Genomic DNA, 25,761 nt, shown 5'->3' with positions numbered 1-25,761 from the left:
ACTCGGCCTCTGTGTAGCTAAGGCTCTGTGTACATCCGGCAAAGAGACAGGTAAACAGAACACACACAAAAAACAGAATGCTATTGAGAGACAGAAAACAGCGCTGTCAGCCTGTGCTCAGCAAAACATAACACTGTTGTAGTCTATTATCAATATGACCAAGGGCCACAAAACAATGAGCACTGTCAAGTGTGTGTGTAGTAAAAACAAAACAACAGGAAATGGTCCATTAAGAAGACAAAACACTTTTTTTTTTATTTGTGTACTGGAAAGGACTTTATTGTTATAATGTGCATATTTTGACTTCTTTATATATATTTGTCACACAATCAAAAGGACAAGTTTGTAGATGTACACATTATTCTGTAAGCATCACTCAGAAATGCCAGAGCTGCTCCGTTTACATTCATGTGGCTATGAAACCCCCGGTTACACGGAATAATACATTTCTGTATACTTATATCTTTACCGACATCACAAAGCATGATATAACAGTAGACACTTTGCTTAAAATGTTTTACATTCACGTTTTATAAAGAATTTGATACATACAATATTAGATATATAACAAAAGAATATATTTGTATCTCTTTATATTTCATAATCCACATATGTTGCTTGCTTCCTACCAGTGATCTGTAGTTTTTTTTGTATTCAAAATTATTCTACACAAATAAATAAAACACAAACAAACAGGGAGTTGATTTTGGCACTTAAAAATGTTAAAACATTTCCTTCAAGCGAGAAAGCCATGGTGAACCACAAAATGTATTTGTCATCTTGAGACAAAAACAACCACATAGACAATTGATCTTGACTGGTTTGAAAACCTAAGAAACAAAACCTGTTATCGCACATGGACACACACACAAGCCATAAAAGGCTTGAAATATTCAAAGGGACCACATGATAATGGGACTGTACCACAAAAGCTCAATTAATTGAATTGTCAGATTAAAGAGATTTTCAATAAAACTTTTGTCAAATCAAACACAATTCGACTAACTAAGCTAACCCCCTGCCAAGTGTATCCAAACACTAGTAAGCTTTACATGGTCATCTGGACTTCAAAAAGTTCTTAAGTTCAAAATATGATATAATTTAGCTAATTGGTCCTAAATAAATGTTGCTCTAATTCAAGGCCATAATTAAAACATAAAATATTGATCCGTTGACTGAAAACTAAAAATCCCTTTCCCCTTAGATAGATTTAAATATAACAAAAGAAGAGCTCTTGAGCTCTACTTGAGGCATATCATTGGATCTCAGTTAATTTTGAAAGCTACGAGTATAAATTCCCCTTGGCATGGAGTTAATTGAGACTCTCTCTCAATGAGATGCTTTAGACATGAAGAACGTCCCTGCACTCTCTTCATAAGGATGAGAGGCTTAATGACAGGAAGTTTATGGCTAGATAAGGCACTGACACAGTGGTGTATGTCTGCTTTGTGAGGTGTGTCAAAAAGGGAAAAGATGTGCTTGAGATAATTCTTGGTGGACACTTGATGTAAGCCAGCTGTTGCACAATCAAACCATTCTTGGGAAACAAGGTAAAATGTGAGAAACTCACAGCTGCACGATAACATATACTGTAGCAATGACTCAAAACGCTCCAAGCCTGTTATGGCCTGAAAGATTTCCCGGAATATCAAGGGGGTTTCCATTTCTCAGCGTGTCACCTACAGTAAAACTTAAACCTAGGGTGTAAGTTATCCTGTCACACCCACTTATTCCATATGAACACACATTCAACTGCCAAACCATATAGGATAATATCTTACCAACAATGACCTATAACCAGCAGAGAAACTAAAACGAGAAACAAAAAATTATTTATAAAGAGAAAAACATGTGTTTAACGTAAAAAATGATGTGTTTTGAAGATTTCTGAGGTCTTTTGAGAGGTATTCGGAATAAAACATTAGGGTATGATTTAAAAAAAAAAAAAAAAAAGTACAGGCACAACATTTATTTTGCCCCACAATATAAAAAAAAAAAATTCAAGTCAACCACTGAACACAAATGGAGCAGACTGGACAGTATAGTGTGTGGTTGGGGAAATGCACAAAGCCATCGATTCATTCTGTCCTTTTCTCAGGGGACACTTTTCATACAGTAAAAGATCTTTGCAGAAACCTTTCTCTCTCACACACACCATATCTTCTCCAGCATTCAAGTAGCAGTAGGGAACTCCCATTTGACCCCTTCATCAGATGGATAACCAATGTCTGAGCTGGAAAAACAAGACATAATGGACAACAGAAAATGTAAGGACATTTGTTTCGCGAAAGGGCTCCACTCTCTTAGCTAAATATTGGTAAGCTGGTAATTGTAAATGATACGTTTTGCATTATGACTCAGTTCTTACCTTGAACTGTCTGACGTTACCCTCGGCCACCAAGTGATGTTCATGTTCTGGAGTAATGCAGTACGCTATCCTCTGCAATGGAAGAGAGTCAAAACATAAAGTGAACTAGCAGGCATAAACACAAAGCAATAATGAACCACAAACCTAAACAAAAACTCAATTATCTGCTTTGAAACAGATGGCAATGTGGCATTTTATTCTTCATATGTTAGATGATCTCTGAAGCCATTTAAGGTAGAATACCGCTTGTGGAAAATATGAGAATGAAAGCACTGAGCCAGATGTCAGTAGCATGTTTGTGGCTTTGGGAAGTGACACATTTACAGATGAAAATATAACAGTTCTAGGACCACACAAAGTGATGAAGTGGATTTAAGTCAAGGACAGATTTGTGGAGGACATTGAACACAAGATGGGAATCAAATAAGAAATCTACAGGAGGCTCTGCTGGAAGTTTGTCTGTCAAGCATTCTTACTAGTGAGAGGTTAAGGGGTGTACTAATGTAATACCTACTATAATCTGACTTGACGTTATGTGAAATATAATTTGTATTTTTTCAATTGAAGAACAGAAGAACTAGGTATGAAAATGTGTATGTGTGTATATATATATATATATATATATATATATATATATATATATATATATATATATATATATATATAATTTACTCCCACTCAAGTTGTTCAAAACCTGTATGAATTTCTTTCTTCTGTTGAACACAAATATGGGTAACAAAACAGCTGATGGGACCCCATTGGGACCCCATTGACTTTTTTAGTTGTTGTTGTTTTTTTTTTTTTCCTACTATAGAAGTCAATGTCTACATCAACTGTTTGGTTACCCATATCCATGGAAATTCCTTCAGGTTTGGAACAACTTGAGGGTGAGTAAATAATGACAGAATTTCCATTTTTGGGTGAACTATCCCTTTAAGATGTGGGTTATAGTATTTATAACTTGCTGTATGAGTGTATGCGTTTGCTAACCTCTTTGAAGCTGCCTGGCATACTGAGGAATTTGTAGATGGCATAGATGGGTACAAACAACATGGAGGACAAGGCTATGGACCAGCCCACAATATTTGACCAGTAAGGGAAAGTATATTCATCATATCTCAGGTCGCCGGAAGTAACAATGCTGGCGATCACCACAAACTGCACAGAAAATAGAAGTCAGGAAGTACAGAAACAATAAGAAGTAATTCACTATTCTGTACAAAAGAATCAGATTTGTCAGCATAAGTAAATAAATCATTTTTTTATTTTTTTTTATTGTATTAGCTGTATTTCACATCCAAATGAGGTGCCTGTTTCATCTGAACAATGAGGAAAAGTTTCCCCTTTTAGCCTGTAAGTTTAGGTTAGGTTGGTTTACATCCCAGAGAGAATATGTCATCCTTAACTCATATCAGAAAATATTCCAGACATGCTAAGAACCACAGCTACCACATAAAGTACATTTGTAGGTTAACTGACAAAGCTATTTTAAAGTGTAATCTAACAGTGGGTAGAGATAGGACATAATATCCCTAAAAGTCACATGCTTCGCTCTTTTTCACTCACCAATAAGAACACTGGACTGACAAACTTCCAGCAGAGCCTCCAGTAGATTCCTGGTTTGAAGCCCATCATGCGTTCAATGTCCTCACTAAATCTGTCCACGCCTAAGAGGCAAATACATGAAGAAATTAGCAGCATCTGGACATCATTTTAAGATACAGGAACCCAAGACCTTTCTCTGAATGGTGGCTTCTCTTCTTACAATATCAATGATGATCTGAAATCTCTGTACTATACTCTTAGACAGAATTGTGTTCAAAAGTTATATAATGTAATTTAAAGGAGATATGAGAAGTGTTCGATGTCAGGAAGCAATGCCATGGAATGCAGTGCCGATAATCTTGAATTTTTTTAATCCCAAGGCTTTGAACTATTTGTAAATGTTTGCTCTGGGGGGAGTTACTGATCCTTATATTCATGAAGTAGCCAAGGATCTTTCCTGAGTTATTGTGAAAGAATTTTGCAGATAATGCATCTGAAAGTAAACAAACAATTTTAAAATTTCACAGAATACATAGTAGAACTATAATAAATGACCTACCATTCCTTGCACGGGTTGTCTGCAACTAGAACTATATATGCTTTGGAATAATAACAATAATAATAATAAAAGATATATGTATCCACATTGATGAGATAAATGCATGTGTTTCTCAATCCTACTGGAAGATGCAAAAATTACACTGTTCTGGGGGCAGACTTTATATATATTTTTGTCTAAATATACAGCTACTATTGCATGGTTGTCTGTGGAGAAAGATGCCCCCAGAATCCTGCACCAGCCATCGAGGTGAACTGCCAAAATCAAAAATGTGTGAAGCTGAGGACCCCTGGGAGTAAGAGTGAGATACTAATACAGGAAGACTATAGCACACAACAACAGTGTGCTGTAAAACCTGTTACAGACTGCAAAGCACAATACTTTTACTAGATGCAAGAAATTATGTTATTACATGAATGAAAACATGAACAAACATACAGATTTATAGATTACATGGAAGGATCATCATTATAAGGTCTATCTAAATTCCATGTAAATGTGAATTAGGTTGGATCAGTAGTGGAAGATGATACATAAACATGAATGTATGTAGTTTATATCTGCTCACCATAGAACCAAGATACTCCAATGGCCTCAATCAGCACCCCAAATAGAATGGATGTCCCTGCAGCATACTTGTCCAACAAGGTCAACACATAGATCCCTCCCTGTCATGACCGAGATACAAGACAAATGCTGCTGAATAAAGAACTTCTATTGATTAATTCATCATTATATTGTTTGCATGTAATTTTGTATTGTGGATTTAGCCTGCTCATGATGTAAGTAATCATATAAAAATGTATTCAACAAAAGTTCTTATTTTGAGTATAAGCCTATATATGTTGAAATGATCCACAGTGAAGTTTCAGTTGATGCAATCACATGGATGACAGCACTGAATCTAAAGACAATGAATACTGTAAATATTATGCATTAAAAACAGCACTATATTTACAATCCAAATACAATTTTGGAAATTTGATATTTATAATGTGACCAAAAAAAAAAAAATCAACAAGTGTATTTTCATATTGTGATACTACCTAAACACAGGCAATTGTTGGACTTAAAATTAAATGACACAGACCCAACAGACTTACATTTGTGACGCACAGAAGGGCTACTAGGAATGTCCCAAATGCTGTAGCAAACGTAAATATCTTTCTATTCCTCTTGAGGATTTTGAAGTCATCTGAGAGCCCAGTGATTACTGCCTCCATGCCGCCCATCTAAACAGGACATTACATCAAATAAAAGGAAGATATTTTACTCTTAAAGCTGCAGTCCGTAAGTTTTGCCTCTTTGTCGCCATCTCTGTTTGAAACCTGCAATTGCAGTTATTGGCGGAATTATCATCTTTACGGGGGTTGTGCATCGGCATGGCTCCTCAGCGCGGGTGAATCTAATGTTTGCTGTCAGTCAACACATTGGTGTGGATACTGTACTTCAGAATCACAGATTCTACATCTTGGAAGTATGACCAAAGTAAGAATTTTCACTGGAAAATGTACAAGTAAGTAACATATCTGCCACTTTTGTTCTGACTTTAACGATCGCCTAGCTCGGATCTATGGAGGACCACAAGTGTCACGGAAATAGTAATAAAGCATATAATTAATTAATAACTAATTGTACAATAAAAATGTGCATTAGTAAATGTGTTTAGAAATTAATGAATTAATCTAAAAATATATGGATTAAATTGCAAAGTAATCATTTTATTTTTTAATGGGCAATAAAAGCAGTAATTATAAAATATAATTTATGAATGGAATGCTAATCCATCAATAAATGGTTCAAATTAAAAATGGATTTACTAAAACAACAAAACACTCATTAAATACATCATTTAATAATACATTTATGAATTCATAAAAAAAGTAGTGGAATTTCAAATTTTATTTGAAAATGCACTTTAAAAAGAGAAATAATTAATTGGATTCAGAAATTGAATTACAAATACAGGTTCTAATCATGCATTAAAAAGGGCAATTCAATTAACCATTTGCATTTGCCCACTGTTTTTCCATTAGCTATTCGATTTGCTTAACCATCTATCTTCTCTTTTTAGCCTCTCCGTTTAGCATTTCAGTGACACTTTGAGCCTTGCGCGCTGGGGAAACGAGTTAAACGTGAGATGGGTGTAACAAGCTCTCTGATTGCCTATTACCTGGCAAGTCATGTGCAGACGTATGTCATTGATGTGGAAAGGAGAAGGTGATTGATAGAGAACCTAAAATTTCCCACACATAAGATAACAAAATATTTCTTTGGCTGACTATATCGACAGTAATGTGCCAGTTGACTATGACTATGCTCTGACAGCGTTGCATCATCTTAGGGAAAACTTGGAAGCATCCTGTCGGCATTTGGAGGACACCGTTTGATGAGGTGGAGCATATAATTCACCAAATGGGAAACATCTCAGAGTTTCGGCCCTCTTGACATACAAAGAGACAAGGTTCAGCAACAAATCTCCCTTGGAATCTAGCGCAGGGAGATAGCAAAATGCTTTGGTGTGTCGTATCTTGTCTATTGCTTTAGCTATGGCTAAAGACATGTAGCGTCGTCATCCAATGCAGGCTGTCCTTAAAGTCCCCGACTCCCCATGAACCGGATTTGCAAACGACTTTTCTCCAGTGTTGTCAACACTACATGTCGTTAGCCATAGCTAAAGCAATACAGCAATGTTTCTTACCTTATTCCCTAATGTGCAATCCTGCGATGGAGAGGTTTCAAAGACACACCAAAGCGTTTTGCCATCTCCCTGCGCCAGATTCCAAGGGAGATTTGTTGCTGAACCTTGTCTCTTTGTATGTCAAGAGGGTCGAAACTCTGAGATGTTCCCATTTGGTGAATTATATGCTCCAACTCATCAAACGGCATCCTTTAAATGCCGACAGGATGCTTCCAAGTTTTCCCCTAAGATGAAGCAACGTTGTCAGAGCATAGACATAGTCAACTGGCACATTACTGTCGATATAGTCAGCCAAAGAAATGATGGCATTTATTGTGTGCTCTCATGTGTGGGAAATGGTTTCTTCCATTTTAGGTTCTCTATCAATCAATTAATTTGTAGACACATTTCTTAATGCACATTTTATTGTACAATTAGTTATTAATTAAGGATATGCTTTATTACTATTTCCATGACACTTGTGGTCCTCCATACGGATCACGTCAGACCGTGCAAATTATTATTATCGTTATACTTTGTTCTCAAATTGTTAATGTTAAAAAATCAGCATTGCGTGACTATGTGTATTTAGTGTGTATTAGCGTTACATGTAGTTTTCAATTTCTGTAGCCACTCCGCAGTCCGAAGTCTTTTGCTTTTGACTACGGGTTAATCTCCAGTTTTCCAGACATTTCTGAATTACAATCCGCCATCAAAATGATAAATTTAATTATTCCAGCTGCTGTGAGAAAAGGCTATAAATGATCTGCTACCAGCAGCATCCTCACGTGTCGTAATGACACAAAGACGAACGGCGGTACGCTCAAATTTCCTGCGGAAACCCACCAGTAACGATTTTATTATAAAACATTATTACAAGCTTACCGATGTGAATCGGGCTAAGGTAAGGAGATAGTTTTAAACACTGGCTGGTTATGTACTTGATCAAAAATTGATTTTTAACCAAAAAAAGTTATGGACTGCAGCTTTAAAGATAGGAAGTATATTTTGGAGCCACGCAATTTTAGTTTTAGTACTAATTGTTAGTGTATTTGTATGTATTTTTTGTCTATTCAAATTTCATGTGCGATAGCACTGGCAAATTTTCTTTACCATAAAAAGACAATACCATCTGTCAGCATATGAACCTACACAATAACAAGATTCATTTGTACTCACAGAGCTGTCAATTCCAAGTGTCAGAAGCATAATGAAAAAGACTATCGCAAAGAATGTAGATCCAGGTAGAGTTGAAATTGCTTCTGGGTAGATAATAAACACCAGTCCAGCTCCTGCACACAGATATAAGCAATTACAACACAGATCAATAGACAGACACTGCACTTTCACAAAAACGTTAGTTTAGGGTCACACTCTGGTTAACCACAAAAGAAAGAAAAGTGCACAGTGTAAAATTGAGAAACACGAAAAGGGCGAGTAATACATAAAAAAGACAGGAAAGTGTAGATGTGGGAGTAACAGACCCTCAGTGGCCACATCCTTTATGTTGACACCATGTTGTTCAGCCATATACCCCAGTACTGAGAAGATGGCAAACCCTGAGAAGAAACTGGTTATGCAGTTTATTGTGCTGGTCAGAATAGCATCCCTGCAACAAAGCACAAAATGAAAGTTTACATTACACCTTAAGTCTCAAAACTGCTGAGAAGGATCTACAAGCACTTAAAACCCACAGTGAGGCGATGTCAAAGCTGTGGCTTAACCTCACTGTGGATCTGCTCAAGTCTCTATCAAGATTCATTTAGACGGTTCCTGTGCGGAGCACAAACTGTAAAGTTTCAGGTTTAGCGTTGTTTTTTAAAAGCTTGTTTCCATGTTCCCACAATGTTTGCCAGTTGCAATGACTAGACATTACAATAGTCCAGTTCATAACCAAACAAAGACCAGGTCTAAGAAGAAAGAATATAAAAATACAAATCATGTCTGATTTGTGTGACCTATAGGGTGGAACCATTTAGCGTAGTCTGTGAAGAAGCACATAAATCTGAGCAGCCATCTGCTTGCAACATATTATTCTGGTGGCCAAATACCGAAAAGGTGAAAAATGCCGCAGAATATTATATGCACTAGCTTATTTAAATGTAAATAATGTGAACATGAATATTTTAAACTGATATTTTAATTGGTGTTCTTAATTTTATTTCAGCAACAAATATTTTGTTAACAAATATTTTGACATGACTGTAGATTTTAGGTCTTAGTAAAACATCTGTTCCCTGGAGAGCAAAAACCTGTTGGATCAGTGGGGTTCCAGCTTTAGACATTAACATATTGGGATGTGAAATCAATACTGCTGACTGTAAGTCATTAGTGTGCTTTACTGACTAGGCATCAAAAACATGTTTGAAAGCAATTTAACACAAGCTTACCTAAGTGGGCAAGATGAATAATCTGTATTTTTTTTTAAGGTACCTGACAAACTGATTATTAACTGACAATTTCCACCTCTGCAATAAAAAACTTGTTAACTAGTCTTGTGATGTAATTGAGTATTATGTGATTAAATTCTCAGTGCACAACAGAATGAATGGTGAAACATCTTGACCTCCTGAGAATCTTAACAGACTGTTATCCACAAAGCTTACAAGGTGATTGCCACCTGCTGGCCCCACCAACAACTTTTCCTAACTTTTGTCTCTGGAAACACCATGCTGGAACTTCAACCCTTAAGCAAGCACAGCTTCACAGTCTCAGCGGACTACCATTGCTGTGCTGCAGTGTGGAATGGACATGGGCTAACAGATCAATAAATCAATAATATAAGCTTTCAGGTAAGATTAATTTGCTCACATTGGAACCTGTTTTTAGTGACCGCTAAGGAAGAATTGGGTAATTCTGCAATTCTGATGAGAAGTTATTTTTTTAGAGAATTTACCACTTGTATCAAAGATTTGTTGTACCTGTAGCAGTTATTGTCAAATTTATTGTAGCTAGCGAAGGCAATAAGGACTCCAAACCCAGCTCCTAGAGAATAGAAAATCTGAGTAGCTGCATCAATCCATACCTGCAGCAAACAAAAATAAGTGTCAATCTATCTAAGAGAAGTATGTCGTTGTGACTATTTTTTTAAGGCTCATGGTAAATATATGGAATTATTTCATCAAATAAGTTGAGCCCTATTAGCTTGAACTTACTTGAGGGTTATTGAGCTTCTTTAGGTCAATGTGGAGATATGCCCTAATTCCATTCATTGCACCAGGGAGAGTGATGCCTCGAATCAGCAACACCAACAACACTATGTAGGGCATGGTAGCTGTAATATACACCACCTAAACACACACAAATAAATAACTCTTTTATTTATAAAATTTTTGCCCATTGATTTGAGATCGCTTTACAAAGAAAAGTGCTATATAAATTGAAAATATTATTACTAAATACAGAGAGACTCCTGATTGACAGAAAGGACAAAATCAATCATCTGTACTGCAATTATCATTTAAGAGTTTTTGCACCTTTCCAGAGGATTTGACTCCCTTCCATAGGCTGAAGTAGAGGATGAAGACGACCATAACAAGGCAGATGGTGAGCTCCCAGCGAGGAAGACCCAGGTCATCGATGCCTTTACTCTCATGAATGTGCAGCACCCCTCGTCTGGAGGAGGAGAAATGGCAAGTTACATTAAAAAATGACTGTCCTAATTTGATATTTTGCGATAAAAGCATTTTATATGGCATATTTTCACACATAAAAAAAAAAAAAAAAAAAAATGGAATAATATAACATTGAGAAATGTAGTGTTGTGTGCCTTGTTCAAAGGCTTGTTCAAAGAAGTTTCCTGGGCCACAATCCTTCTGGGACCACAAGATCCTTTTGAGTGTTTTCCTAATCAAATTATGGATGAATCATATCAATGAATCTCCAACAAATAAAACATCCATTATTATTAAGTGCTATATTTTTAGTTGTGCATGAAAAAATATTCATCACACAAAAACTGCTTTTGAATAAATACTGTCCAGGTCCATTGGTGTAAGGAACACCCTCTACACAGGGATGTGGGGGGCCTCACTGTGTTACAAACCACTGAAATTCTGGCAGGATGTGGGAGTAGCTTGTCACTTGACGTCACTGCTCTTATAATACTTGGAAAAGGGAGTTAAGTATCCCTCTTGAATGTATAAAATAGAAAGGGATGTTCATCATACAAGTCAATGTATGATGAAACCTTGCCCTGATAACTTAAGATCTTACAAGGAATCTACAACTACAAAGAATTTAGTCTACACCAACTCCTTCTAAGGAACTATATCTTGTTTTTATAGCGCATTCTTACACCCTTTTATGTGCTTTATATGTTATGCTTACACTCATTCTTGTTTTACGGCAGTTTCCTTTAGACAGTCCTCTCTGTCCTGATGTTTATTTTATACTAACATTAACCTAATCTTCACAAAAGCTTGATGAAAAACAGGCATATTATGAGCCTTTCAAAATAGTGAGGACCACTTCAAATGGCAGGTTTGACTATATTATATTAAAAAAAATTGGCTCTCACTAGTGCAACAATGGGATCTCATAAAATATGGAGCACTGGATCCAAATGCAGTGTATGACATTATATAACATAGAAGGAACACAGAAACGAGGAAACAGAAATAAGCTCATCAAACATTACATCCGTGTAAGGACAAGACTTGACAAAGAACAACGGAAACGCAAGGGCTTACAGTATATACACAAGGGCTAACTGGTAAGATATGGGTAAGAACAATCAGGGAATAACAAGAGGAGAAAGGAAACCAGGTAGAACTACAAACTAAAAATCCACAAAACAAAAACACTCAGACATATAACCATTCAGCAAATTTCAGTCTATGTCACACACACTGTGCTGCGTCAATCGTTTCAAAAGATTTTCCAGATCATAAATTACCCATAAACCCCTTTTCCCCTCAGGTTCTATAGCTCCCCAAGAGGGATGACCTATGTTTCTAACATTTTTTATGGCTGTGTAAATAAAAAAGGGGTGAATAGTGTTTAAGACCAAAGCTTTCTCAACTATCCAATGATGAATATTATTGCTGGTTTCTAGCAAAATGTCTGGATAGACCCCATGAAAAGAGTCTCTGTAGAATGTGATCTAAATGATTCCTGTACTGCACCTCCCAGTGAAGTTCAAAGAGGAGAAACAGTACAGGCCATTGTTCTTACATTATAAACAAACCCCTATAGCACTGCCAGAACATTGCTGTAGCTTTTCCTTCTGAAAGAGGTATCTTGTAGAGGAAAAATGAAAGCTGCTCTGTTTGAATACACTTTGTTTATGAGTTCCAACTTTAGTAGCCATGATATGAATGGAAGCAGATTTGATCCATTTCTATTTTACTTTTAAAGGGACCTATAATGCAAGATGTAATAAATCTCTGGTGTCCCCAGAATGTGTCTGTTAAGTTTCAACTCAAAATACCCCACAGATAATGTATTATAGCTTGTCAAATTTGCACCATTTGGGTGTGAGCAAAAACACGCCTTTATGTGTATCCCTTTAAATGCAAATGAGCTGCTTCTCCTGGCCCCCTTTCCAGATGAGGGCGGAGCTTTAACAGTTCACTTTTCAGTTGCTCATTAACAACAAAGCTGGAGAATCTCACGCAGCCAAAATGACAATTGTCAGTAACGGTGTTCAGCCTTACATTGTTCAAACCGGAGTTTGATAGAGAAACTCAGGAAGAAGTTACAACTTTTAGGGCTAATTCACACAGAACACATCTTTGCGTCTAAAAACGCGACACAGTGCTCAAAAATGGTTTTAAAAAAAGCGCAGAGCAGAAAGCGAGGGTCTCGAGATGTGCTTTTGAGATGTGATGCAATAACGGCAATAACGTACAGATAAAACAGATGTCATGCCAACTTGCTACTGTAAACAGAAGCTCACAACGCTTGCCCCGTCTCTGTTCTTCTGATTGGTCCAAAGTTTTGGAACTGACAGTGATGAGCGGCGCTGCATGTAAAAGTTGAAATTCATTCAACTTGACACGGTGTCTTAAAACGCTGCACTCATGTGCGAGGAGCTGCAAAAGACGCGAGATGCAAAAACATGCATGTCCGTTTAGCGTGTTTACATCGAAAAACAATGGAAAAGTAGCGCAATGGAATAGAAAACCGTGAAATCATACCTCAAACCACCCCTTTAAAACAAGATTGAAGACCCAGAATATTAGCCTTAGGACAGCTGTCAAGTGACAACGTGTCATCCCCAAATGATTCCTTTTTCAAATTCTTCCCCATCTGTTCAGCCCAACTGTGTGATGTTTCTGCATAGTATGTCACATATTTATGTTATGATGTATATAGTAAATCAGTATCAGTAAAGGATTCAGTAAAGGCTTGGTGTTGCGATATTCTAAACAAAGACACTTGTCTTTAGGAGTTAAACTTTAAGCTGGAAAAAGCTTGAAAATTGCTCAACTTCTCATCAAACAAGTAATTTGGTCATGCACTGGGAAAAGGGAATAAACGTTAGTGTGAGGTCTACAGAAACATTGATGTTGAAGACATCAAGGCTGAGTTAATGAAGAAAAGGAAAGCCAGACAAACCCTCAAGGTTCAAGACACAGGAGACGGTCCAATCCCTGTCCACTCATTCAGAGTTTTTGAAGTCTCCAATTTGCGTCATCATTGCCAATGACTTCAAACTAGGACTTGTCGACCCGCCTGTCCTGCTACGGCTTGACCTTCAATCCACTCTCTGTGACATTTCATTTGACCCCTGGCCCTTTAACATTAGATCAGTCTGTCATGACAATAAATACTTTCACAAATGAGCTCACTCACATTTTACTCTATTTTATGTAAAATGTTACGCAACAAATGCAGAAAAGACTTGACTAGTGCAGTAGACTACAGGTATAACAAAATGTTGCATGTGACCTCAGTCTTAATGAACTTTTCAACATGCACATACAAAAATACATAAATAAATAACAATATGACAGTAATAAGGCTGAAACATCATGGTCACATTTTGTTCATTCTTTGACTTTAGTCTTTCACATGCACTTTTATGCTGCCTTTTAAAGGATCCCATGACTTGTTATTTATAGCAAATGACAATGACAGATCATTGTGTTACACAATGACAAAAGCAACTGTGATAATTTATAGTCCAAGAACATGCAAACAGCAAAACCATCCTGGATAATCTTCCTAAATTCAACAACACACGGCTCTTTTCATTCTGTGGCAGCAGATCTGAAGCTTCAACTCAATCTGTGTGACAGTGGTTTGGTCAGGACAGATGTGAGCACAGCCTCCTCTAATTGAATAATTACATTAGATTGGTGAGTATCTTGGCAAGCGTTCCCTCTAGAGCTCTTCATTAATCTGATGTCCTGTCCTTGCCAAGCTAAATCCAAACACCTATGATTTCAGCATATCCTCAGCTATGTACTCTAAGTCAGAAAATGGCTACAGAAGAGAACTCTGATGGCATGTGAAGTCTCATCACAGCTTGCTTAACTCTGGAGCATATTATATTTGTTTTCATAACAAGCAACAGAATGTCCTAAGATGTGTTTGTGAAACTGCACATTCGTTGTGTTTATGGACCCCTCAGGCTGACAGTGCTATTTATATAAATTTCATATTTCCTTCCTTTTTATATTTGTAATTGATTGAAAACAAGCATTGCAAATAGTGAAACTTATAACCTTCATATCATATTAATGATTAATGAGTGTACTTATTGAAAACAACCCTATGGTATTTGTTTAAACTTCATGATAAAAAAACAAAATCAAGCAACCACATTATAATGAACCTATATTCTAGTTCATTATTCTAGTTCATTATTATGTATTTCAGAATTGTTGACATTTTTGCAGATTTATTAAAAAAGAAAAACTGAAATATCACATGGTCCTAAGTATTCAGACCCTTTGCTGTGACACTCATATATTTAACTCATGTGCTGTCCATTTCTTCTGATCATCCTTGAAATGGTTCTACACCTTCATTTGAGTCCAGCTGTGTTTGATTATACTGATTGGACTTGATTAGGAAAGCCACACACCTGTCTATATAAGACCTTACAGCTCACAGTGCATGTCAGAGCAAATGAGAATCATGAGATCAAAGGAACTGCCTGAAGAGCTCACAGATCTGGCCAAGGTTACAAAAAAAATGTCTGCTGCACTTAAGGTTCCTAAGAGCACAGTGGCCTCCATAATCCTTAAATGGAAGACGTTTGGGACGACCAGAACCCTTCCTAGAGCTGGCCGTCCGGCCAAACTGATCTATCGGGGGAGAAGAGCCTTTGTGAGAGAGGTAAAGAAGAACCTAAAGATCACTTTGGCTGAGCTCCAGAGATGCAGTCGGGAGATGGGAGAAAGTTGTAGAAAGTCAACCATCACTGCAGCCCTCCACCAGTCGGGGCTTTATGGCAGAGTGGCCCGACGGAAGCCTCTCCTCAGTGCAAGACACATGAAAGCCCACATGGAGTTTGCTAAAAAAACACCTGAAGGATTCCAAGATGGTGAGAAATAAGATTCTCTGGTCTGATGAAACCAAGATAGAACTTTTTGGCCTTAATTCTATGCGGTATGTGTGGAGAAAACCAGGCACTGCTCATCACCTGTCCAATACAGTCCCAACAGTGAAGCATTTTGGTGGCAGCATCATGCTGTGGGGGTGTTTTTCAGCTGCAGGGACAGAACGACTGGTTGCAATTGAGGGAAAGATGAATGCGGCCAAGTACAGGGATATCCTGGACGAAAACCTTCTCCAGAGTGCTCAGGACCTCAGGCTGGGCCGAAGGTTTACCTTCCAACAAGACAATGACCCTAAGCACACAGCTAAAATAATGAAGGAGTGGATTCACAACAACTCCGTGACTGTTCTTGAATGGCCCAGCCAGAGCCCTGACTTAAACCCAATTGAGCATCTCTGGAGAGACCTAAAAATGGCTGTCCACCAACATTTACCATCCAACCTGACAGAACTGGAGAGGATCTGCAAGGAGGAATGGCAGAGGATCCGCAAATCCAGGTGTGAAAACTTGTTGCATCTTTCCCAAAAAGACTCATGGCTGTATTAGATCAAAAGGGTGCTTCTACTAAATACTGAGAAAAGGGTCTGAATACTTAGGACCATGTGATATTTCAGTTTTTCTTTTTCTTTTTTAATAAATCTGCAAAAATGTCAACAATTCTGTGTTTTTCTGTCAATATGGGGTGCTGTGTGTACATTAATGAGGAAAAAAAATTAACTTAAATGATTTTAGCAAATGGCTGCAATATAACAAAAATTAAGGGGTCTGAATACTTTCCGTACCCACTGTATATTGATTCTTATTTAAAGGCACAATAAGTATTTTAAAAATCTCTGACTTGGCTTTGCAAATGATTTATTTGATTTTATTTGATTTAATGATGTATTTTTTTCCTCGAAATCCACTATTTCTGTCCTCATGACATCAGTCGGGTGTTAAATCTGAGACTGTGTATGATGTAACAAGATTTCAGTAATGATGGAATAATTAGATTTAGGACACCCGCTGTGTAAAACAATACAATGGAGCAGTAACGGTTCATTATTCTCAACAAACAGTGATTGACTCGAACATGTCAAGATCAGCAGAGACAGCATAGTGAAAGGATATGTGGGTGGCGCAGAAGATGATGAAATTTGCTTTGTTGAGCTTGTCATTTTTTGCTTTTGTCTGGTTGTCGGTTGTTTTAGAAAGATGTGTAGCATGAGGGTTTGTGTAAGTCCAATGAATTTGACTGGGGTGTCCGGATTGATAGCTACTGGTTCAACAGCTGTTTCTGTGATTGGTTTGTAGCTCTCCCCATCATTTTAGCTATTCTGACCAACACACTGCTTAATCTTAATATTCGGTGTATGGCACTCCTGCTGAGCACGTGAGTCTGCTGTATGCGTGACAGTAAAGTACTGTGTGTTGTCCCATGATGGTAGGATTACTGGTGGCCGAAAACTATTATATTGGAGTGCCATGAGGGGGAAAGAGTGGAGGAAATGACAGCTTTCCACATCCCCTCACATACAGAAGACAGCTGGGGAAATGACACTTCAAAGCACTGCTGTGTGGGAAACCAGTCCAAAAGCAGGCAAGAGCACAGGAGAGGGAGAAAGTGAGAGAAACAGCTAAACAGACTGTGAGAACAAGACAAGCAGTAAGTACAAGAAGTCGTAGATCACCAGGAAAGACAAGAATAGGGAAGAAACAAGTTACAATATATAATATGATATTATATTGATATTACAAGATATATTGATGAACATTCACACTATGAAGCAGTGACATATCAGGGCAAATCAAATTTGTTATCCTTATCCAGGATACTTTCTGGAAAACATTAGAAAATAGCAAAATATTTTAAGCTTATTTAAACAAATAAATGTAATCATTTAACATGAATAAATGTATAATTTAGCAACAGTTTGTGAATATATGTGTCTGTATTTGGGGCTAAAACAGCTATATTTGTGTGCATTACACTTTTTTAAAGGTAATTCTCACACTTAACTTCTCACACATAAGATTTGAGCAATAAATTGAAGGAATGAATACACAGGAACCCTCACTAGAATCTGATGACATGTTTCTCTATGATTTTGTGGAAGTGATGTAGATTCTTCATTGTTCCACGCATTCTTCTGGTTTCCCCTAACACAAGGAGACAGATTTTCCCTTAGACACAGAAAAGGACGGCTTTTCTTTGAAGTGCAAGTGCCTGCCTTTCTGTCTACATCAAAACTTTTACATAGCCCTGTATACATTATAGATTGGAGACTGGAGTTTCAGAGTTTTGAGTGCCGCATAAAAGTTTCAGTGATGATGACCTAATTTTGAGCACTTGTAAGCTTAAAATTTTTGCATCCGATCAGATAATCATTGTGCCTGTGTTCTACTCCTGAGCAGCTACAATATACCTGGATGATTTAAAGGGTTAGTTCACCCAAAAATGAAATTTCTGTCATTTATTACTTACCCTCATGCCGTTCCACACCCGTAAGACCTTCGTTAATCCTCGGAACACAAATTAAGATATTTTAGTTGAAATCCGATGGCTCCGTGAGGCCTGCATAGCCAGCAATGACATTTCCTCTCTCAAGATCCATAAAGGTACTAAAAACATATTTAAATCAGTTCATGTGAGTACAGTGGTTCAATATTAATATTATAAAGCGACGAGAATATTTTTGGTGCACCAAAAAAACTAAATAACAACTTATATAGTGATGGCCGATTTCAAAACACTGCTTCAGGAAGCTTTGGAGTGTTATGAATCTGTGTATCGAATCAGCTGTTCGGAGAGCCAAAGTCACGTGATTTCAGCAGTTTGGTGGTTTGATCTGAATCATGATTCGACACACTGATTCATTATGCTCCGAAGCTTCCTGAAGCAGTGTTTTGAAATCTGCCATCACTAAATAAGTCGTTATATATATATTTTTTTTTTGGCACACCAAAAATATTCTCGTCGCTTTATAATATTAATATTGAACCACTGTACTCACATGAACTGATTTAAATATGCTTTAGTACCTTTATGGATCTTGAGAGAGGAAATGTCATTGCTGGCTATGCAGGCCTCACTGAGTCATCGGATTTCAACTAAAATATCTTAATTTGTGTTCCGAAGATTAACGAAGGTCTTACGGGTGTGGGACGGCATGAGGGTAAGTAATAAATGACAGAATTTTCATTTTTGGGTGAACTAACCCTTTAAAGTAATAGTTCACCCAAAAATGAAAATTCTGTCATCATTTACTCACCCTCGTATAATTCCAAATCTATATGACTTTCTTTCTTCTGTGGAATGACAAAAGAAGATATTATTATGAATGTTGGTAACCAAACAGTTTTGGTGACCATTGACTTCCATTGTTTGGACAAAAATCTACCAAAATATTTTATATTATGTTCCACAAAAGAAAGAAAGTCACACATGTTTGCAATGAGGTTGAGTAAATGATGACAATTTTCATTTTATAGTTGAAGTTTCCCTTTAATAATGAAAGATCTTATGATTGCTCAGTCCCCAGTTTTTTCTCAAAGGCCTTCTAAGTTGAAATAACTCTAAAATGTGGCAATACTAATAAATAAATGCAGACTGAAAACATTACTAAAGCCAACAAACTTGTCCAAATGGCTGCCCCTGATACATCTCTCTGAGAAAAAGAAAAAAGAAAAACAGGTTTTAGCTTCATAGTTCTAGAAGAAATTATACCACTTATTGCTTTTAAATTTTCCTTCAGCAAGGATAAGAATCCTCATCCACAAAATTATGATACCTGCTAGAATTGCTGGAAATCAATCTGTCTTCCAATACTAAACTAGCAGTGATACATCTCTCCGGTTTAGTCTCTTTCATATGGTTTCTCATTCAACTAGCAGCAGGGCCGGATTTATGCATAGGCATTCTAGGCACTTGCCTATACTCACACGTCCGGTGCGATTACAATGAGGAGATTACAATTTTTTATTATTATTTCACTCTAATGCTAAAACTCTGTAAGACAATTAAACTAAATGAACAAAATCTAAAATGTCAGGCAGAAACCTTGTATCTCCATTTTTCACCATATAATTTTTTCTCATAAATCATTACTATTGGTCAGCCTTTACATCTGTCGGTGGGTTTTGCAAATATTTAAGCAATGAAAAGTATTAAAAAGTGCTCCATACTAATCCTCGTATCTCCATTGGATCCTCAACGTGACAGTCAAACCTCATAACTCCACACTGCCTCTACTGTGAACGAAGTGCCGCACAAACTTTGCAATGCAAGGGTAAATAAAGAACTGATTCTTTAAATAAGAACATTGATTTCTTTACTCACAAAACTATGGAAGCTTGTTTCCACCACTAAATAAAAAATAAAAAATAAAAAAGGTAATTGCGACTTTTTATCTCACAATTCTGACTTTTTTCCCCTCAGAATTGAGATATAAACTCACAATTGCGAGTTATAAAGTCAGAATTGCATGATATAAACTCAAGGTTGCATCTTACAAACTTTTTTTCTCAGAACTGTGAGTTTATATTTCGCAATTCTCATTTTATAACATGCAACTGCAAGATAGAAAAAAACGTCTTTTTTCCCTCACAACTGGACATTATAACACGCAATTGCAAGTTTATATCTTACAATTCTGACTATAACTCGCAATTCAAACTTTATATAATGTAATTCTGACTTTATATCTCGCAATTGTAAGAAAATAAGTCAGAATTGTGAGATAACGTGTCGCAATTATCTTTTTTATTTTTTATTTCATGGCAGAAACAAGCTTCCTTATGAAACACTATATATTAAGGCTATTGTTTTATGTATTTGAGGAGCGGAGAAGAGTGTCTTAGTCTAGAATTTGACATAGAGTCTTAACCAATACTGTCTTAAATAGCCTTTGCAAATGACAAATGAACAAAAAAAAACTGAGCTCTGACATATAGGCTACAATAAACTTTATTATTACATTGATGAAAACGTAATGCGACTCACTGCCTCAGGTGTGTCCATTCTAATGATGGACAACACATGTACTTCCAGCATTCACTGGTCAAAAACGTTTAACTCAGTTTGAGCTTGATTATGGTAGGATGTTAATAATATAACAACGCATAAGTGTTTGGCTATATATAAAGCCACAATATCAACTTTGAATACAGTAGCCCAAACATTTATTTTGCCTTTGTATGTCACAATGCGAGGTACCCTGACTAGCAGTAATGATTAACTACAGCCCAAAACCCATCAACACAGCCTGACAGAAACACAGGCACAGCCAGGTTTGAAATGTGTTTTTCATCTTTTCCTGTCTGATCCAAAAGAAATCATCCATATCACTAAGAATGTTTTCATGATCTCACACAGACACAGTTACGCAGCCAATACTGTGCAGATGTGCCATGCTTGTGCCAGCCCTGCAAAACATTACATACTCGATGGAATAAAAGAAAGGATAGAAAACAAATCCCAAACAGCGATGGGTGAGTGATAGCTCCATTACATGCTTTATCAGCAAGACTCAATAGGAAGCGGCAAGCAACTGGTACATGACAGTTTGGATCAATGTCGAAAAATATCACAGATGTTATGAAGAAACAGGAAACACTTGACTAGTGAAACAGCTATATCACTCATAACTGATTATTTTGTTAGTGGCTATGTTTCATGTTCTTGTTTTAATGTGTTTAGAACATCTACTCACAAAATAAAATAAAAGAGTTTGTGTAATAAGCATGGTACTTTTAAGCAAATCTCAAGCTGACTGCTGTGGATTAAATAGTCTATCAACGGTCTGCCTGAATTCTTTTAACTGACATTGACATTGCTTCACACCTTAAACTTTGTTTGATTTCATACTACTATAAGTAAAGTTGTGCAATAATACACAAAAACTCAGTTACAACTGCAAAGCCACAGAGCAAAAGACATTGGTAAAAAAGACATTTTTAGACTCACTCGTAGAACTCTGCAGCCGGTGTGTTCTTGTACTTGGCATAGGAGGTTCCATTACCCAAGAAGGTGCCATTGATGAGCTTTGGATCAGTGCAGTTGGGGCTGTTCCACAGGTTATTACATCTGAGCCAGGGCAGCTCACTTGACAATGAAGCATATAAGTAATACAGAGACCAGGCTATGATGACGTTGTAGTAAAAGCCCACATACAATGCTATGACGATCACAGTGTAGCCCACGCCTGAGGAGGAAAAACAAATATTTTGTTTTGCTTTAACTGTTTCAGGCCTCTGTTTGCTTTAATATATGAAGTAAAAAATGTGTGCATTGACTTCAAAGTCACATCAGAGCCACTTTATAACTGTATAGTTCACTGCCCCAGTAAACAGAGTTGTTAGCTTTTGATGGATCGAGTTAACGCGGTTTGTGCCCGCCAGGTCAGTGTGAAAATGAAACATCCAAAAGGCTATTGTAGAACATTTTTTTTGCTGTTCATTGGATAGTGAACTAGTTATACATGTTGCAATTCACAGTGTTTTGAGAACATGGAACATTTCATCTCAAAATCTTTTATGATTACAAATTTACCTTTAAATACAGGGCAGATCTTCCAAACAGTAGCTGCTCCCTCTCTGTTGTACTGACCCAGGGCAAGTTCCATGTAAAACAGAGGCATCCCAGCGATAAACAGGAACAGAATGTATGGGATCAAAAAGGCACCTGGGGGACACATTATAGAATTTTACATTAGATTGCTGACAGAAATCTACAGATGGCCAAAGAATAAATGACAGCTGAAAAATAGGCATTTCGTCACCTTGGAATTATAAGGTTCTATCTGACATTTTTGTCAAAATTTCACATTCACATATTCTTGTTCTGTGACGACTTATTTACATTATGCGATTTTTTTTTAAGTTGTGTACATTTTTTGGAATTTTACTTAGAAAACAAAAAGGTTCTACCTACAAAGTTGAATAGAATGCAAACATTTTGAAGCTCAATATCTGGTCAGAATGCAGATAGAACCTTGTAAATCCAAAGTGGCGATTTGTCATTGTAGCTGCAAATGTAGTGAATGGTCCGTCCACAGTGGAGTTAGAGCCAGTTTGATATAACCATAGTTCTTAACTCTGACTTTGCATTATAAAATATTCAGATGTGAAAAATTACTCATGGTGTAGCCATCTCTTTAGAGGTGAAGGATATCATTTCACATGTTATCTTTCCATGAAACTGTCTGACCCCTGACCCATGATGTTTTCAAAATCAGAAATGTTAGAAATCTACCCTGCTCTATTTGTATTTGCTGAAGCCGGTTTCAATATTATAGTTTTAATATTTTAATCAGTTCTTTGTTTAACATGCAAAATGAAACATTTTGTCCTCTGCATAACATTTATGCAGAGAAAAAATGTTTATTTTACTAAAAGGCCACTGATTGTCATAAAGCATTTAAATACACTTTTGCAAAAAAAAAAAAAAGTTAGTCTGTTTCATTCATAAACACATTTCTGTCTCAAACCTGACCTACATGCCCAAAGAGTGAGAAAACATGTTTAGTAACTCATAAATTATAAAAGATAACAAATCTGTTAAACAATAGCCCACTAGTAGTTAATGAGTTCGCTGACACTGACATTAGTTCTAGCACATGTGCTGGCAGGTTGTTCAGAGAAACAACTGGTTCATAATTCTTGAATGATTTGAGTCATAATCATTGGAATAAAGTGGGATTATAAAATGAGCTCTTTTCAAGTATCATTGGTCAAAACCTTTTGAGCCTAGTAAGTTTTTTTAACGTCTAAACAACAAAAATAAAAATAAAAAACGCTTCTTTATGTTTGTTTCACTTTTTTTTTTTTTTTTTTAATGTTACATTCCCAGAACTTCATCGTAAAAATTCAGAGTTGATGTAAGCGTTATAGGACAGCATCTTGGTGACTGCATATGTTACAGTTATGCATGTCATTAAATTATATTATGTTGATATGCCAACCTAACATTTTTATACCTAACAAGTATACATATTGCTTTGTTAAATAAAAATGAGTAAATCATTCTTTTCATTTTTGAAAAAGTTAAATCTTTAAAAAGTAAAATGTTTAATCTTTTCAAATATATCTTTTTTCATGTGTTCTCATTTATTTTAAAATCCTCTTACTAATCAGAACAGCAAAAAATGAATTTAACTTAAAAGTATTTCTGAAACACAGGATGTGTTTTAAAAATAGTTTGAGACAAGGTGCGTCTGTTATAGTTTATGCAATTCAAATGAATTCCAAAGGCAATAACAAGTTTGTAAGCTGCTCCACCAAATAAGTATATATTACGTAAAACTCATATCGTTCATTAGACTTGGCCAGTAATGTAAAAGCAAAGTAAAGGGTGACCCTCAAAATAAATAAATCTTACCTCCTCCATTTTTGTAACACAGGTAGGGGAACCTCCAGACATTGGCCAGGTCCACAGCAAAGCCTATGACAGAGAGTAGAAAGTCCAGTTTCTTTCCCCATGTCTCCCTGTCCACTTCCTCAGCGCAGCTCGGAGAGGCCACGACAGAGGAGTTCGTGTACTGGACCCCATTCTGCTCCTTCACCAGGATCAGCTCCACTTCCTTTTTCTCTACGTTAAACTGTTTCAACGGGGCCACCGAGGACAGTTTGTGCTCGGGCAGGACTTGGATGTTCATCTTTGCGCCCAGGCGCTCTCGTGGCCCCGAGGATGTGGAGCAAGTGAGGAGCGTGCCGCTCGCACTGACGATGATGATGCTGCTGATGATGATGCTGAGGATGATGATGATGAATAGGAAACGCTACAGCAGTTGGCTCTCCCGGTGAGGAAGAGATTGTTCATCAGCTGAAAGAGAGGAGAAATTGAAGTTTACTATAACAGTGAGACATTAAAGCATCCCATGCACCATCAACATGTTAAACAACCGAGCGCGCAAAACGATTTACAATCAATGAATGTGCGAAAGCGTTTTGTCGCTGGTAACGAAGAAAAGAAACTTTAGTGACAATCAGTCGAGATTTCCTGTTGGACGCACCACATTTCACATAATAACTGTATATATCTGCATAAAGTGTCGCTTTTGAAGTCTGGAATATTTAAAGATGACTCTGTACTTGTCAACATGAGGGGGTCCCTCCATGATCCGTCCCTTCTGCTTGATCCAGAAAATGAGAGACTGCTGCTTCTCATGGAAGTTTTACTCTCCCCTCCCTTCCAGCTTGGAGGCTATAAATTGTGATCATTTAAACCAAAATCCAGTTTCTCCACACGTGATATTTTCTATGTTCAGCATCATCGTCGCTTGTTCATATTTTTGAAGCTTCCCCTCCGCCCTCGAATGTCACACTCATCCACAAACATGCGGTGCGCCACCGCTGGACTTAAAAAAAAAAGAAAAAAAAAAGCACCTTCGAGATTTTTTTGTTGTTGCTTTTTTTAACATTTAGATCTACTACGAGTTTGAAAACATACACATTTTTTTGTGTAATACCCATCTATAATAAAATAACACGTAAGATAAGATCTCATTCGTTAACGTATTAGGCTAACTAACATGAACAATGAGCAATACATTTAATCTTTGCAATACATTTAATCTAGTATAATCTTTGTTAATGTCATATAATAAAATGTTCATGTTCATGTTAGTTCACAGTGCATTAACTGTTAACAAATACAACTTTTGATTTTAATAATGTATGAGTAGTCTAACTACTAAATTTGAACATTAACTAAAATTAAAGTGTTAGTTCACCAAAAAATCAAAATAATGTAATTTATTACGCACCCTCATGTCATTCTACACCTGTAAGACCTTTGTTCATCTCTGGAACACAAATGAAGATATTGTTGATGAAAACTGATGGCTCAGTGCGGTCTGCATTCACAGCAATGACATTTCCTCTCTCAAGATCCATAAAGGTACTAAAAACATATTTGAAACAGTTCATGTGAGTTCAGTGGTTCCATCTTAAAGGGTTAGTTCACCCAAAAATTTAAATTCTGTAATTTATTACTCACCACACCTGTAAGACCTTCGTTAATCTTCAGAACACAAATTAAGATATTTTTGTTGAAATCTGATGGCTCAGTGAGGCTTGCATATGACATTTCCTCTCTCAAGATCCATAAAGGTACTAAA

General features: G+C 36.8%; 1 protein-coding gene across 1 annotated transcript; it reads right to left on the bottom strand.

Moving 5' to 3' along the window:
* Nucleotides 1–271: 271 nt before the first annotated feature.
* Nucleotides 272–24,938, bottom strand: slc6a2 (solute carrier family 6 member 2). Its single transcript, XM_067402309.1, has 15 exons — nt 24,734–24,938; nt 24,021–24,464; nt 22,194–22,325; nt 21,609–21,846; nt 10,629–10,767; nt 10,308–10,442; nt 10,074–10,177; nt 8,637–8,761; nt 8,332–8,444; nt 5,576–5,704; nt 5,041–5,140; nt 3,935–4,035; nt 3,359–3,526; nt 2,369–2,440; nt 272–2,233 (listed from the first exon to the last, which is right to left on the bottom strand). The coding sequence occupies exons 2-15, from the start codon at nt 24,295–24,297 to the stop codon at nt 2,210–2,212; spliced, it is 1,857 nt and encodes a 618-aa protein (XP_067258410.1). The 5' UTR covers nt 24,298–24,464; nt 24,734–24,938; the 3' UTR covers nt 272–2,209.
* Nucleotides 24,939–25,761: the final 823 nt, after the last annotated feature.

Source organism: Chanodichthys erythropterus, chromosome 11, assembly GCF_024489055.1.
Source record: "Chanodichthys erythropterus isolate Z2021 chromosome 11, ASM2448905v1, whole genome shotgun sequence".
Lineage (NCBI taxonomy): Eukaryota > Metazoa > Chordata > Actinopteri > Cypriniformes > Xenocyprididae > Chanodichthys > Chanodichthys erythropterus.
Note: the sequence above shows the minus strand (reverse complement) of the source record. Positions and strands in the feature narration are given on the sequence as shown.

Excerpts from the sequence above, each read along its gene's own strand:
- slc6a2 (XM_067402309.1), bottom strand. The coding sequence starts at position 24,297 with ATGAACATCCAAGTCCTGCCCGAGCACAAACTGTCCTCGGTGGCCCCG. Across the intron at positions 10,443-10,628 it reads GAGTCAAATCCTCTGGAAAG|GTGGTGTATATTACAGCTAC; the intron begins GTGCAAAAACTC and ends GTGTGTGTTTAG. Across the intron at positions 8,762-10,073 it reads TTTGACAATAACTGCTACAG|GGATGCTATTCTGACCAGCA; the intron begins GTACAACAAATC and ends GCTTTGTTGCAG.